Here is a 13,767-nt window from a genome sequence, read left to right as displayed (position 1 = left end):
GAAGCTGGGAGAAGACAGGCCAGTTGCCCACTGCATAGAGCCACGGGGCGTCTAGCTTCTAGCCCAGGCCTCCCTTCCTCCAGATCCCTGCACGCTGTCCTGCTGCTCACATCTGACCTCCTCATGACTGACCAGCCAGGGAGCACATCCTATTAGTTTTCTGACTCGCAAGTATGTCCCTGGGGCAAGCAGCCTCCCAGAGGACAAGCAGGACAAGACACCAAGACACAAGGGTGTTACATGGAGCATGGGGGCGCTGTGAAGAGCTCACATGCAAAGGACAGGCCCTTTAGCATGTGGCGCCATGTGGCGGGCTTGGCGTGGAGCAGAACAGAGAGCCGTGACTTGGGCGGCAGGTGGGGGGCTCTCGCTTACCCACGCACTTCCTGTGTGCGTTGAGAATAAAGCCCTCTGCACAGAGCACTGTGTGGTTGACACAGTAGAAGGATCCCAGGGTGTTCACACAGAACTGTCGCCGGCTACAATCATGAGTGCCCATCAGGCACTCGTCTTGGTCTAGTGGCAGTCACAGAAGGAAAAACAGAAGGGAAGTTAGAGAGGCGTGACCTGCTAGGTGCATTTAGTGACAGAAGGGAAGGGACCTACTTGCTCAGGTCCTCTCATTCTGTGCAATCTGGGTCTTGACTCCAAGTCTGAGTTTGTAGAACCCAAAGATGTCAGAGCTGGGCCCACTGCTCCAGTGAGGACAGATGGAGGGGAGACTCAGAGAAGGCAGGCATCCAGCCCATGGTCCCGCAGGGAGCAGAACTAGGCACTGCCTCCCACCCACAACCTATACACGCCCCACATCCACAGCAGCCAAGGGAGCCACACAACAGAAGGAGATGCAAACTGAAGTGCCGAGGGGCCAGGCCCCACATAAACAGCAGGGGGCGCAGGTGAGGCGCTCCACAGGCACTGTGAGGCTGTGGCTGCCCAAAGGACACCAGGGCTGTGAGCAGATTTTATGAAGTTTCAACCCAAAATCTGGAAATGTTCTAAAAGTTCTTGAGCTTGTCATGGTTGGTTATTCATTTTATTCTAAATACACAGAACAGAGCAGGAGTCCTCCACAGGGCAGGCTGTATGCACTCTCAGAATGGCTGTGTGCAACCTCTGGCCCAGACCCCATAGCTTTCCTGCAGGGCCTCCTGAGGAGGGAGGGTGGACTGAAGAGAGGGTAACACAGCCCAGGCCCCATGGCCACAAGAGGTATGGTATTCTGGGCCGTTGGTCCCAGGTCCCTCACAGAGACTGTGTCCAAAGGGGTCGGTACCCAGGAGCAATGCCTTGCTCATGTTCCCCTGGTCCTGAGGGGCAGTAGGCAGAGCCCCAGGAAACACAGCATCACCTGGACCTGACCTGCACCCTCCATCGGACAGAAAGTCCTGCCAGTCACCCCTATGCTGTGTGCCTTGTGCAGGTCTGCAGCCCTCTTTGGGCTCATAGGGCGGTCTTTGCCCACATCAGATCCCAGTCCCATTAGAAGGGCCAGATGTAGGATTTGAGCTTCTGGGAGCAGTATGGGTATTTTTCTGGACAGACGTGATTGTTGTTCCCAGACACCGCTTCCCATGGGAGGCAAGTGCGAGGGATGAAGCCACTTGTGTGCTGCCTTAACATAATCAGACATCACTCCCCTCCTTCTCTTTCTACATCCAGGACTGGATCACAGGTGGACACAGTGGTCACAAAGCAACCCTGGCCATGCAGACAGGGGCAACCCTTAGAGAGAGGACAAGTTTGAGTACAGTCCATGGAGCAGGACAGGGTCCAAGTTAAAAATACAAATTCTCAGGTTCAGCCCAGACCTACTAGTCAGGATCTCTGGGCGTCTGTGGAATTCTCAAGAATCGCTACATTACCAGGTTTCCAGGTGAGCTGGATGCATGCTCACGTTTGAGAAGCCCTGTTCTAGAACACAGCAGAACAACCAGAAAGAAGGAGCCCCTGGGCCCCTGTATCTTTGCAGCTGCATGGTGAGTCCATCAGAGTGTCAAACACATGGCTTGATGCCACCAGAGGGAGTCATGGAAGCTGCTCTACTGGGGTCTTTGTCACAGGAGCCAAATCTCACAAACACGTCAGGTTTGAGGTCTTAGCTACACCCACTCTGGAGCCCCCACCGCAGGCCACCCAGGCTTATGCAGGTAGGAGGGCAACCCTAAAGTACTCACCTTCACAGGACACGCCATCTGCCATAATGGCATAGCCCGGAAAGCAGGAGCACATGGCCGAGCCTCCAATGTCGCTGCACACCTGCCTGCAGGGTCCGTTGTCTAGAGGAAACCACACAAAATCAGAGAGCAAACGGTGGCCATGGCCTATGGCTCAACCCCAGCTTTGAGTTATGAGTCGGGGGCAATGCCAGAGGCCCAGGGAAGCAGAAGTACTGGGAGGCCCTGAGTCCTGCAGTCTCAGGGCCCTGCAGGGGACACCACCCCTCTGCTCACCTTTGCAGGTGTTGGGTTGTGGCACAGGCAGCGGGATGGTGTTGGGGGATGCTTGGGCAGGCTCAGGTTTTAGTGCAGGCTCCCGTGCGGCGCCCGGCTGCGGGGGGTTACCATCTGTCATGGGCAGAGTAGACAGTAAGGGGAGGCCTTGGGCACTCACAGATACCATCCCTTCTTATGCCTGGGCACCACACCAGGTACTGATTGATGGTCTCACTGCTCACACCCCGTTTCACAGGTGAGGAAACTGAGGCTCAGGGTGCACATGTACTTTAGGTAAGAACCATCTCACAGCTACACTGGACAGAGAGGGGTGGAGGGAAAGAAGGAAAAGGAGAAGAAAGGAGGAGGAGGGGGAGGTGTGTAGACCAAAAATGACTCCACCCTTGACAGCTGGCAGTAAGAAAGTTCTTCTGCACCAGCCCAGCACTGGGAACACAGCTGGGGTCTGGTGACAGCCCCTGCAGCCTGAGTCTGCAGATGTAGTCAAATCTAGGGCAGAGTCTGTGGTCAGCCCTGCAGGGGGAGCTGCAGAACAGAAGCCTTTGGAATTCCCATGGCTGGCAGCCTCTGGCTCCTGCTGGTACCAATGCTTAGGATGGCAGGAGGTGGCAGGGGTGGTTCTCATCCCAGGAAGGCCAACCCTCCATGGGTAGGATCAGCCCCTGCCCTGTTCCACAGCTCACCTGGGCGACAGGTGCGGCCATCGTCCTGCAGTGAGAAGCCAGGAAAGCAGGCACAGTGGTAGGAGCCCACAGTGTTGATGCACAGGTGCTGGCACAGCTCCCCAGGGAGCAGCAGGCACTCATCCTGATCGTCACCTGGCAGGCTGTTGGGCAGCTCAGTCTCCGTGCCTAGAGACAGAGCCTCCCGGCTTGCCATCTCTGCCTCTGAAACTGGGGTGGGAGATCAGCATTCAGGATGGAGCCAGGTTGGCCAAAACAGGTGGTAGAGCAGTCAGTGAGGAAATAGATGGATGGATGGATGGATGAGTAAATGGGTGAGTGGGTAGATGGATAGGTGAGTGGGTGGATAGGTGAGTGGATGGATGGGTGGGTGGGTAGATGGATGGGTAGATGGATGGGTGGAGTGGATGGATGGGTGGGTAGATGGATGGGTGGACAGATGGATGGAGTGGATGGACGGGTGGAATGGATGGATGGGTGGATAGATGGATGGGTACAGTGGATGGATGGGTGGATAGGTGGAGAGGATGGGTTGGTGGGTGGGTAGATGGGTGGAGTGGATGGATGGGTGGATAGGTGAGTAGATGGATGGGTGGGTGGGTGGATGGATGGGTGGGTGGGTGGATGGATGGGTGGGTGGGTGGGTGGATGGATGGGCAGGTGAGTAGGCAAATAAATGGAAGAATGGATGGGTGGACAGATGGATGGAGTAGATGGACAGGTGAGTGGATGGATGGGTGGATAGATGGATAGAGTAGATGGATGGGTGGAATGGATGGATGGGTAGGTAGATGGATGGGTGGAGTGGATGGATGGGTGGATAGATGGTGGGTGGATAAGTGGAGAGGATGGATGGGTGGGTAGATGGGTGGGTGGATGGATGAGCAGGTGGGTAGGCAAACAGATGGAAGAATGGATGGGTGGATAGAAGGATTGAGTGGATGGATGGGTAGAGTGGAGGGATGGGTAGGCCGATGGATGGGTGGATAGGTAAGAGTGGATGGATGGGTGGGTAGATGGGTGGGTGGATGGACAGATGAGTAAATGGATGGATAAATGGGTAGATGGAAGAATGAATGAACAGACTTCCAATAATAAGAGTCAACCCATGAGCTGGTTCCAAATCTTCATTGCCTGAGTCCCCTGCAAGAGGACAGGACCAAACCCACAATAAAGCTCTTGCTAAAGTACTTAATTCAGAGTCCTGACCTCAGTGATATCAGGGAGGATGCCTTACAATAGAAAGGGCATTGTCCTGGGTTCCATCAGATCAGAATCTGAACTCTGACTCAGGCCTTCCTCACCTATATCATCTGGGGCAGCACAAAGTCTCTGTAGCTCCAGGTCTGGAACCAACTTGCCTCCTGGGGCTACAGAGGCAGGAGGTAAGCAAGAGAAAAGGCTTTTGGGGGCTGTGCTGCTATGGGAGGGTCCTTTTGTAGTGGCTGTAGGAAGCTCTGTTCAGGCCTCAGCCTTCCCTAGCAGCCATAGGCAGTTGAGTCCCTGAGAGGAGGGCTGAATGAAGTCAGGCCTGAGGAATGTGTTTCATATGGCGTATGTTTACATTAAGCCCCATCCCAATGAGCCCTGGCTTGGCACTGGCTGTTCTGCTCTGGAGACCTGGCACTACAGGTGAGTAGCAGCAGATGTGAACCCAGGACTCCCTGAGCACACCAGGACTAGAATTCAAGCTCAGCTCACCCTTGTGAGCATATTCCTCACAACCATTTCTCTCTACAGAAGGAAAACTGAGGCTGTGTGAAGCAAAGTGATTTACCAAAGGGCATTTGAACAGGACTTGAAGCCAGGTTAGCCCGCACCCAGTGCCTGCATCTCTAAGGCCTAGGTTACCCAGAAGTTCCCAACAGGAGGAGGGAATACAGTATCCCTAGCTCTGGACCCTGTCATGTTGTCTACTTGCTCCCCTCCAGCCCACCCACCTTCTGACCCCTGAAGCTGGATTTCCTCCTGACTCCACCTTGAATCAGCCTCTTTTGGGCAATAACTTGGTGTTCACATCAGTGCTCAACCAGCCCCTTGGATGAATGGGTGGGTAGGTGAATGGGTAAATGGATGAATGTGTAAATGGGTGGGTGGATGCATGGACAGATCAGGGGGAAAGATAAGGAAGTGGAAAGATGAATGGGTGGAGAGATAGGCAAAAGCATAGGTTAAATGGATGGAAAGATGGAGGGATGGGTGGGTGGAGGAATGGATGGATGGAGGGAGGAAGGAAGGAAGGTAAAGATGGATGGAAGAAGGGAGGGGACAAAAGGAGGGAGGGATAAATGGGGTAAGTAGGTGGAGGGAGGGAGACGTAGAATGGATTGGTGAGTGGGTGGGAAGAAGATGGAAGGATGTGGTGGACAAGTTGTTGGGAGATGGTGAGTGGACAGTGGAAGGGTACCATGTGGTAGCTGGTAGGTGTGTGGGAGTAGATTGTGTATAGAGATCTGAATTCAGTCACCATCTCAGAATTAACATGGCAGAGTGCATAGTCAGTGGCCACAGAACTCTGTGCAGACAAAGTTTGTACCACAAACCACTGATCAAGATGGACGCAGGGTCTTCACAGAGTCCCGAAGGCACATGGCCTTGGCTAGGAGCCCCAACCATTCCCCTCAACTCACCCAGCTGTCCCTGATGCCCAGCCAGCCTGGGAGGGGGAGCACCCACCTCTCCGTGGGGCAGCCTCAGGCTCTGGAGGCCGGCGGGCCTCAGGCACAATGAGGGGATCTTCGCCCTCACAGCAAGAGAGCATGACATGGTTGCAGGGGTAACCTAGATTGGGGTTGGACTCGCACAACTGGCCCTCAGCCCGCACGCGGAGTCCCAGGCCACAGCAGTCACAGCATTGCTGGAAAGAGGGAGACAAAGCCATCACTGCTGGGACTGGCCCTTAAAGCCCGCCTGTCTTCCCATGGCCTATGTGCCCGGAACTCACCCAAGGTCCCCAGGGCATGGCCTGGGGCCACACTCAGGAGATGGGCTAGTGGATGGAGGTGATTTCTTTTGGGGGGTGGTACTGGGGCTTAAACTCAGGGCCTCCCACTTGCTACACAGGCGCTCTACCACCTGAGCAACACCCTCAGCCCTTTTTGCTTTAGTTATTTTTCAGGGAGAGTCTCATATTTTTGTCCTTGCTGGTCTGGACTTTGCTCCTCCTACCTATCCCTTCTGAGTAATTGGGATCAACTTGTTGGCTGAAATGTTAGTTGAGATGTTGGTTGAGATGGGGGAGTCTTGCTAACTTTTTCCCAGGCTGGCCTTGAATCTCAATCCTCCCTATCTCTACCTCCTGAGTAGCTGGGAGCCACTGTGCCCAGCAATGGGGGTGATTTAATGTTATATGGTCTCCTCTGCCTACCTATGTACTCTCCCAGGGCAAAGGGGGGTCCACCTCCATGTCTAAGGTCTAGCAAGGACAGGGCTAATGTTAATTTTCATAGAGAAATGGCCTTTCATGGAAGAAGACTATGAATTCACCCTCAGCCAAGCCCCTCCGCCTCACGTTTACCAGAAGACCACAATTCAGGCCAGCTGAAAGTCAGCATTTCCCAGGAGCCCTTCCAAGGAAGCTCTTAACTGGCACTGACTCTACTTGGACGTGCATCATTTCTGCTCTTCTTTCTGCACATTCGTGTGTGTGGAGCCTTTGCAGGATATGGGGTATGAAGTGATCTGAAGACAAACCTCTAACCTAAGGATGGCTAAACAGAACACTCAAAGGCTGGGCCCTGAGGGTGCTTATAGCTTTACCCCATCTCAGCCTGCATACCTCCAAAAAGAAGTTTGCTTTAACTTTTTAAACTATGGTGGTAGATTAGCTGAAATAATACTGCAATTGCCCATGTTTCCTCAGGTCCACTGTCTTTCAGCTCCTCTTACTAAGAAAGCAAGTACATTTCCTAACCACTTAGTTGTGCCCATGACTTGCTTTGGGCACTAGGATGAGACAGAAGTGACTGTGCTGGTTTGGGACCTAAGTCTCAAATGGCCTTGCATGCCTTGGATCTGGAATGTCCCCCTATGGCCCATATGTTAAAAGCTTGGTCCCCTGTGACACTATCTGGTGAACCTTTAAGAGGAGGGACCTGGTGGTGGTCTCAGGTCACTGAGGCCATGCCCTCAAAGGGGAATATGGGACACAGATTTCTCTCTCTCCCTCTCTTTTGTTTCCTGGCTACCAAGACGTAAGCAGCTTGCTCCACCATGCATTCCCTGCCATGAAGTGCTGCCTCACCACAGACCCAAAGGCCTCAAGCGACCATGGACTGAAACCTCTGAAACTGTGAGGCAAACAGTATGCTTGCCTCACAACCCTTCTATGCTGATTATCTCAGGTGTATTGTCACAGTAACAAAAGCTAACTAACACACATGCTTTTATTCCCTTTCTTAGAACCCCCTGAACAAGCCTGCTGTGCATGAGAGACTAGCTAGCTCAGCTGCAGCCAGCTTCGGTCATCTGGACCCAGTGAAGCCACTAGCCATAGAACATGGTCCTGGCCAGCAGAGGCAATGAGCTGACCAGACTCAGGTACTGGGCCAGTCATAAGCCACGCAATTCTGGGTGTTGTTAGCAGCAATTGCAGTTGCTGTCCCAGCTTGCACCTCTGATGCTGAGCAGCCCACACAGAAGACCTGGGAGTCTGACCACATGCTCACTGGTGCCATCTCTGGCCCTCACACTCACCCTGCAGGATGGAGAAGCTGAGGCTGAGACAAGAGAACTGGTCTGGGGTTAAATGTAATCCAGAAATGGGATTCTAAATTTGCCTGTCAACAAGGTCCTCTCCCTAACACCAGGCTCTTCTCCCCTTCCTCCTGCTCCTACATGGAACTTGCATGGGCATTTGGACCCACAAGGCAGCAAACTGACACTGGCAAAGCATCAGGTCAGCAGGAGCCTGTGGCCCTATCCAGGTGACCATGGAGCTATTTGCTCCTCCAGTGTAGGAGAGATAGGTCAGTGTTCTGGAGATTTCTGCTGCTTTCAGCCAAACTGAGGTGAGCATGAGCTCACACACACTGACCTCCTTCATAAATCTCTTTAGCATCCCCAACTTCTAGTGCACCATACACCAACACAAGCACCCTGACCCATTTCCCTGAACAGAAAGTGCCAGAAGGGCAGGGACCATCACCGGTTGTTCACTGCTGTGTTCCTAATGCCTGGCACTGGAACAGTGCCCAGCACACACTGCGGTTCAATAAGCACTTTATAGACTAACTAGCCAATAATAACTGCTGATGCTTTTTATGCAGAGGATGAGCTTCTCCATGTGTCACCCGCCAGGGGAGAGAGGCCCCACGGGGAGCTAACCCTCAGCCCTCGAGGACCTTCAGGCCCAGGCCAGTCCCCTCTCACATCCCACCCACCAATGCCACCGATGGGGCTTGCCTTGTACAGGGAGACGCCGCAGGTGTCACTGTCTTCAGTCCCACAGGCTTCACCCTCCTTGGCCCCCATGACGCCAGCCATGCAGCTCTTCTCCTTCAGGTAGGAGACACAGCAGTGCCTCTGGGCCGTCCTGCAACAGAGAGCCTAGCATGCATCAGTGTCTAGGGCCCACCTGGTCCCCCGGGGGCCCTCTCCAGGAGGATGATGGTCCCCACCTCACAGAGGTAGGCTCAGAGAAGGGAAGCCCCACCTAAGGTCCACGGCAAGTAGGGCCAGCACCGTGGCACAGCAGGCTCAAGCCCCACCCCCCCTCCACACACACACACCACATGGTTTGCTTCTTGCCTAACCAAGAAGTTCAGGCCCGGGTCTCACTGCTATGTGTTCCTGACCTCTGAGGGAAGGGCTGGGCATTTAAAGGTTCAATGCCAGGCCTGAAAGGATAGGGAGACCCAATCCCAGAAACAGGGGGTGGGTCTGCCAGGATAGAAGGACCTCCAGGTCCTTGGTCACAGCCTGCCCCTTACTGCAGGGCTGCCTGTGGGACAGGGATAGCTAATGAGCCAGGATAGCCAGGCAGGTGTCACAGGCAGGCAGGACTCAGCACCACATGGGGAGGGGTATGTCCTGGGGACAGCTGTACATCAGTGGAAGCAGCTGTCCATGCAGGGGTGAGTCCCCATTGCAAGAGGGACACATGTGTGCACTAGGGCCATTAAGCCCAGAACCCCAGAACTCTGAATGGCACACGACCCCACTTGTGGGGTGGTAAGAACGAAAAGGAAAGGGAAGTTACAAGGTGAGAGTTTAAATTTCTCTGAAGAAGGCAACGTGGGCTAGACATCAGAACACATGGGGTCTAGTCCTGGCCACACTGCCAATAAGCTGTGCAGCTTTGGGAAAATCACACTGCCTCTCTGAACTGCTTCTTCTTTGGAAAGAGGAGTAGACTGGAAAAGATGTTGTCTCTGGAGGAAAGGTGGACAAAAGGCCGACCAAGGTCTCTTCTGGCCTGGCAGAGAGAACCATGAGAATAAATGACTCTTGACTGAGAGCAGTCAGGGCCACTGAGTCAGGAAGGAAGGTGGGATGAGGAGCAAACAGGTGGGGTGGAGTGCTGCTCAGCAGTGGCCACAGTGTGTGGGGAGGCCTCAGCCATCCCAAGGTGATAACAGGCCTTCACAACTTGCTCCAAGTTGTGCCCAGCAGATTATGCTCTCTACGCCAGCTACAATTCACGTGATTACTCTATTCTCGGGACCAGCCAGTGCGCCTCGTGTTTGCACAAAGCCTGGCCAGGTGGCTCATGACAGCCACCTTCAGTCACCCCTGTGCCTGTGCACCTGGTGCTGCTGGAGCCTGAACTCTGGGGAGAGCAGGATCTGGGGAAGATGGGGGCAGCTGTGCCTGCCCAAGGGCTCCCTCACCTGCAGATGTCACCCTCAGCCCCACTCTCAGGAATCTCCAGGCATTCGTCATTGTCAATGGCCCACTGCTGTCCAGCTGCACAGCATGTCTCGATCAGGTCCTTGGTGGAGCCTACGGGTGGCAATGTGAGGTTAGAATTAAGACTGTTGGTGAGAAGCATGGCTCCCAGGTATCTGGGGCCACCAGGTATGCTGCCAGGGGCTGTTCAGATGCCTGGTACCAAACAGATAAATTCCTACTCTGATGCTGTGCACATGCTGCTAACCGCTCACAGCTGCAGCCAGCTTCAGGGAATTGCCTAGGAGGCTCGGAATCTCAGTCCTCCCTAGGGCGTGGTCAGGGAGGAGAGCAGCCAATGACTGACAAGGGCACAACTGCGGGCCACTCACATGCCACAGTCCCCTGCAGCTGACCATAGCCTTGTCTGGCTCCGTCCCACTCCCTGGACAGTTTCTCCCCAGAGGTCTCCCCAAGTGAATCAACACATGTGCAAGATATCCTGATCCAGGCTTTGCATCCAAAGAACCTGATCTAAGCCACCAGGACAGGACAGGAGGCAAGAAAACAGCAGCAGCAACAGACGTGTACAACTCACTACACAAGTGAATGGAGGAACATTTAACAGTAAACACTGTAGTTGGGGAGGACAGAGGAATCATGTGCAGAGAACTGCATAACACAAATTTCTGGGCTGTGGCTCAGTGGTAGAGCACTTGCCTGGTATGTGAGGCCTGGGTTCATATCCCGCACCACACGCACGGAGCCCTCAAATTGAGGGATTTGACTACTCGCTATTCATGCTTTCCGTATAACAGATGGTGATAGACTACGGATGGATTAAGAGACAGTTCTGAAATTTCTAAAATGTACAAGGGACTGCCATCTGCAGAACACACTAAACTCCTGGAAATTACCAAAAAAACCTAAGCCCAATGTTAAACAGCTATAAAACTGGAAAAGTTGTGAGTGATAAATGCCACACAATGGCGAGGACCAAGGGAAGTAGAAGTGGTGACATGGCTTTGGTTATATGTTCACCTCGGCCCAAGTTCTGCCCCTGGTGTCACTGGTAGCAAAGCTCCTTGCCCAGCTCTGTACCACCACCAGCACAAGGAGCCTAAGTCAGGTAAGCTGTGGATGGGGCTGGTATCCATCCCAGCGGACATGGGTAAGTAAAATTTGCAGGCATCCCACATAGAGGACTCTGCAAGCTGTCAGAAACAGGAAACTAGATGTACAAACAGCAGGTGAAGTTGGACCACAGCAATGTGGAGCTGGACACACAGACACACAACAACATGCAGGGAAAAAAGGAAGAAACCAGGTGACATCCATTGTACAAACTAGGGACACTGCACACAGGGCTGGGGGTGAGGCTCAGCATTTCCTTAACATGCAGAAGGTGGCCCTGGTTTCAATCCTGGCACTGCAAAAAAAAAAAAAAAAAAGAACAACAAAAAAACCAAAAACAAATTCTGGGAGAGAAGAGAAAAGAGAACAGAGAGAGAAAAAAAAGCAGACTAGACTTGTCACCTATGGGGTGGCAATGGTGGATGGGAATGGAGAGGGATGAAAGGGAATAAATACATAAATAAAACAAGAGAAAGCTTTGCAGAGAGGATAAGAGCCTCACCAGGAAATGAAGACTATAATTCCCCAAGTCTTTGCTGCCAAGGTCTGAACAGAAACAGGGTTCCTAAGTCAATCCTGCATAGAACGCCTGAGACATACATCCTGAGGGGCAGCAGGGGGAGGAAGAACCTCAGAGCCTCAAGGTCCACATCTCAGCACCACCAGCTGATGCTCATTTCTCCTCCTAAAGATTCAATATCCTCCTCAACATGGGGACTGAATGTCTGCACAGGTGTGAAGCCAAGGACCTCTAAGCATCCCGAGTAACTCCTATAACCTGGCAGGACTGAGGAACACACCCCAAGGGGTGCACGAAGCCTGTACCATTCTAGTGAGAGCAAGAGCCTGCTAAGGATCATCTGCTTAGAGATTTCCTACATTCCAAATTCTCTTTTGGACAAAAGAGGAAATAAGTTTCAAAAACCTGTCCCTGCTTTGCTCTGAGGCCCCAGGAGTAAAGAGTTCTTGATAAACAGAAACAAGCAGCAAACTTTACACTCAATGAGGAAACATCAGACACAGCCCTCAATGAAGCCTGAAAAAATACCCACTGACAATGCTACTGTCCACACTACTGTTTAGCACTGCCCTAGAGACATGAGCCAAAGCCATAAAACAAGAAAAATGGGCCAAAGGAAATAACAGGAAGAAGAAACAGCAGCTGTTACTTGCAGACATTATGGCTTCATCTTTCTAAATGAAATAAAATCTGACAAAGTATTAAAGTTAACACTCAACAACTGTTATTCTAATACGATGACTAAAAGCAAAAGTAAGTGTACTCAAATGATGACTCGCCAATATACTAGCAATGATAAGAAGGGAAATTAGTAGGAAAGAAATCCCATTTGAAAGAGAAATAAATCAACAGTATGCACACTTAATCCACATGAAGAAAAAATTAATTCTCTGAGTATACATACTTTATTCAAAATACACGCCATGTGTCTGGGTAAGAGACTGAGGTGAACTTTCCTCCACTTAATGTGCAACTTCCATGCAATCATGATCAAAGTCCCATCATAATTTGTAACAGGATTTGGAGATGATTCTAAAATTCATGTAAAGAAAGAAATGCTGAAGGATATCTGAGAAACTTTCTAGAAAAGAAGAACAAAGGAAACTACTAGTATCCCTAGCAGTGTGGCCAGGGTACTAGCAAAACACACTTTAAAGTTCTGAGCCTGGAACTGAAGGGACAGGGAGACCAATGGGCCAGAATGGTGTTCGGAAGCAGGCCTGTGTATGTGGAAATGACCCTGAGATAAAGGGGCAGTCAGCGTTAAGATTTGGATCTTAAATGTCCCCCAAAGACCCCATTTGTTAAAGGTTTGGTTGCCAAACTGTGGCACTCTGTGGGGTCAGGGAAATTCTGAAACTGTGAGCCAAAATATATATCAAACATCTTATCACATCCTTGGAAAGCTAGCCAATACAGAAAGGATTCAATATATGGTGTTGGGACCTGCCTTACAAAATATGTAAAAATAAATTCTAAATCTACAAACGGGGTGTTAGAAGAAAACCTAAGAAATAATTTTAGGGTAAAGACAGGCTTCTTTGGAAGCAAAGCTCCATAAACAAAAGGTAAACCTTTAGGCTACTGACTACATGAAGCGTGCAATGTGTACAGCAGAAGACAGCACAGGACACCAATCAGCCCCAGCAACACTCCCATCACTCACTCAGCTCGAATCACAGCACCTATGGCTAGGCGTGACCCTCTGTGTTTGAGACTTTGCTTCCCCAAGGGTCAGTTTCCTCCTCTGCAGTGGCAGGATGCCATCTATCCCAGCCTTGGCATGTGCCTGGCACACAGTGAGTGTTTGCTGAGTGAGTCAGTAAGCCCCAGAAGCTAAGAACCACTGTGTCAGTAGCTGGATCAATGGAGACCATCAAGTGTGCACAGACACCACAGGCCAGGACTCAAGGCCCTAGCTGTCAAGCAGAACCCTGTCTCTCCTGGCCAGAGCCACGTGGTCAGGACCTGAATTTCTGTGGCCACCTGGTAGCCAGTGTTCAATGCTAAATCCCTTCTCCTTACACACAAGGTGGGGTATCTCCCCTTACTCGAATACCTCTGAGTTGTTTTGTTGTTGCTGTTTCTGGTGGGACTGAAGTTTGAACACAGCACTTCATGCTTGCAAAGCAGGTGCTTTACGTTT

The 13,767-nt window shown here is 51.9% G+C and overlaps 1 protein-coding gene across 2 annotated transcripts in view; it reads right to left on the bottom strand.

Moving 5' to 3' along the window:
• Fbln2 (fibulin 2) overlaps positions 1-13,767 on the bottom strand; it is a 71,958-nt gene that overhangs the window by 16,359 nt on the left and 41,832 nt on the right. Inside the window, exons 3-9 of one of the 2 annotated variants that reach the window (XM_020176167.2) lie at positions 9,970-10,081; positions 8,543-8,672; positions 5,816-5,996; positions 3,140-3,349; positions 2,454-2,567; positions 2,178-2,279; positions 376-516 (exon numbers count right to left, since the gene is read on the bottom strand). In XM_020176167.2, coding sequence (XP_020031756.2) covers positions 376-516; positions 2,178-2,279; positions 2,454-2,567; positions 3,140-3,349; positions 5,816-5,996; positions 8,543-8,672; positions 9,970-10,081 — 990 coding nt within the window. The remainder of the gene's footprint in view (positions 1-375; positions 517-2,177; positions 2,280-2,453; positions 2,568-3,139; positions 3,350-5,815; positions 5,997-8,542; positions 8,673-9,969; positions 10,082-13,767) is intronic. The other variant, XM_074044563.1, reaches the window with a different exon arrangement.

This window comes from Castor canadensis, chromosome 10 (genome assembly GCF_047511655.1).
Source record: "Castor canadensis chromosome 10, mCasCan1.hap1v2, whole genome shotgun sequence".
In the NCBI taxonomy this organism is placed as follows: domain Eukaryota; kingdom Metazoa; phylum Chordata; class Mammalia; order Rodentia; family Castoridae; genus Castor; species Castor canadensis.
The sequence above is the reverse complement of the archived record's forward strand: the minus strand, read 5'-3'. Positions and strand labels throughout refer to the sequence as shown.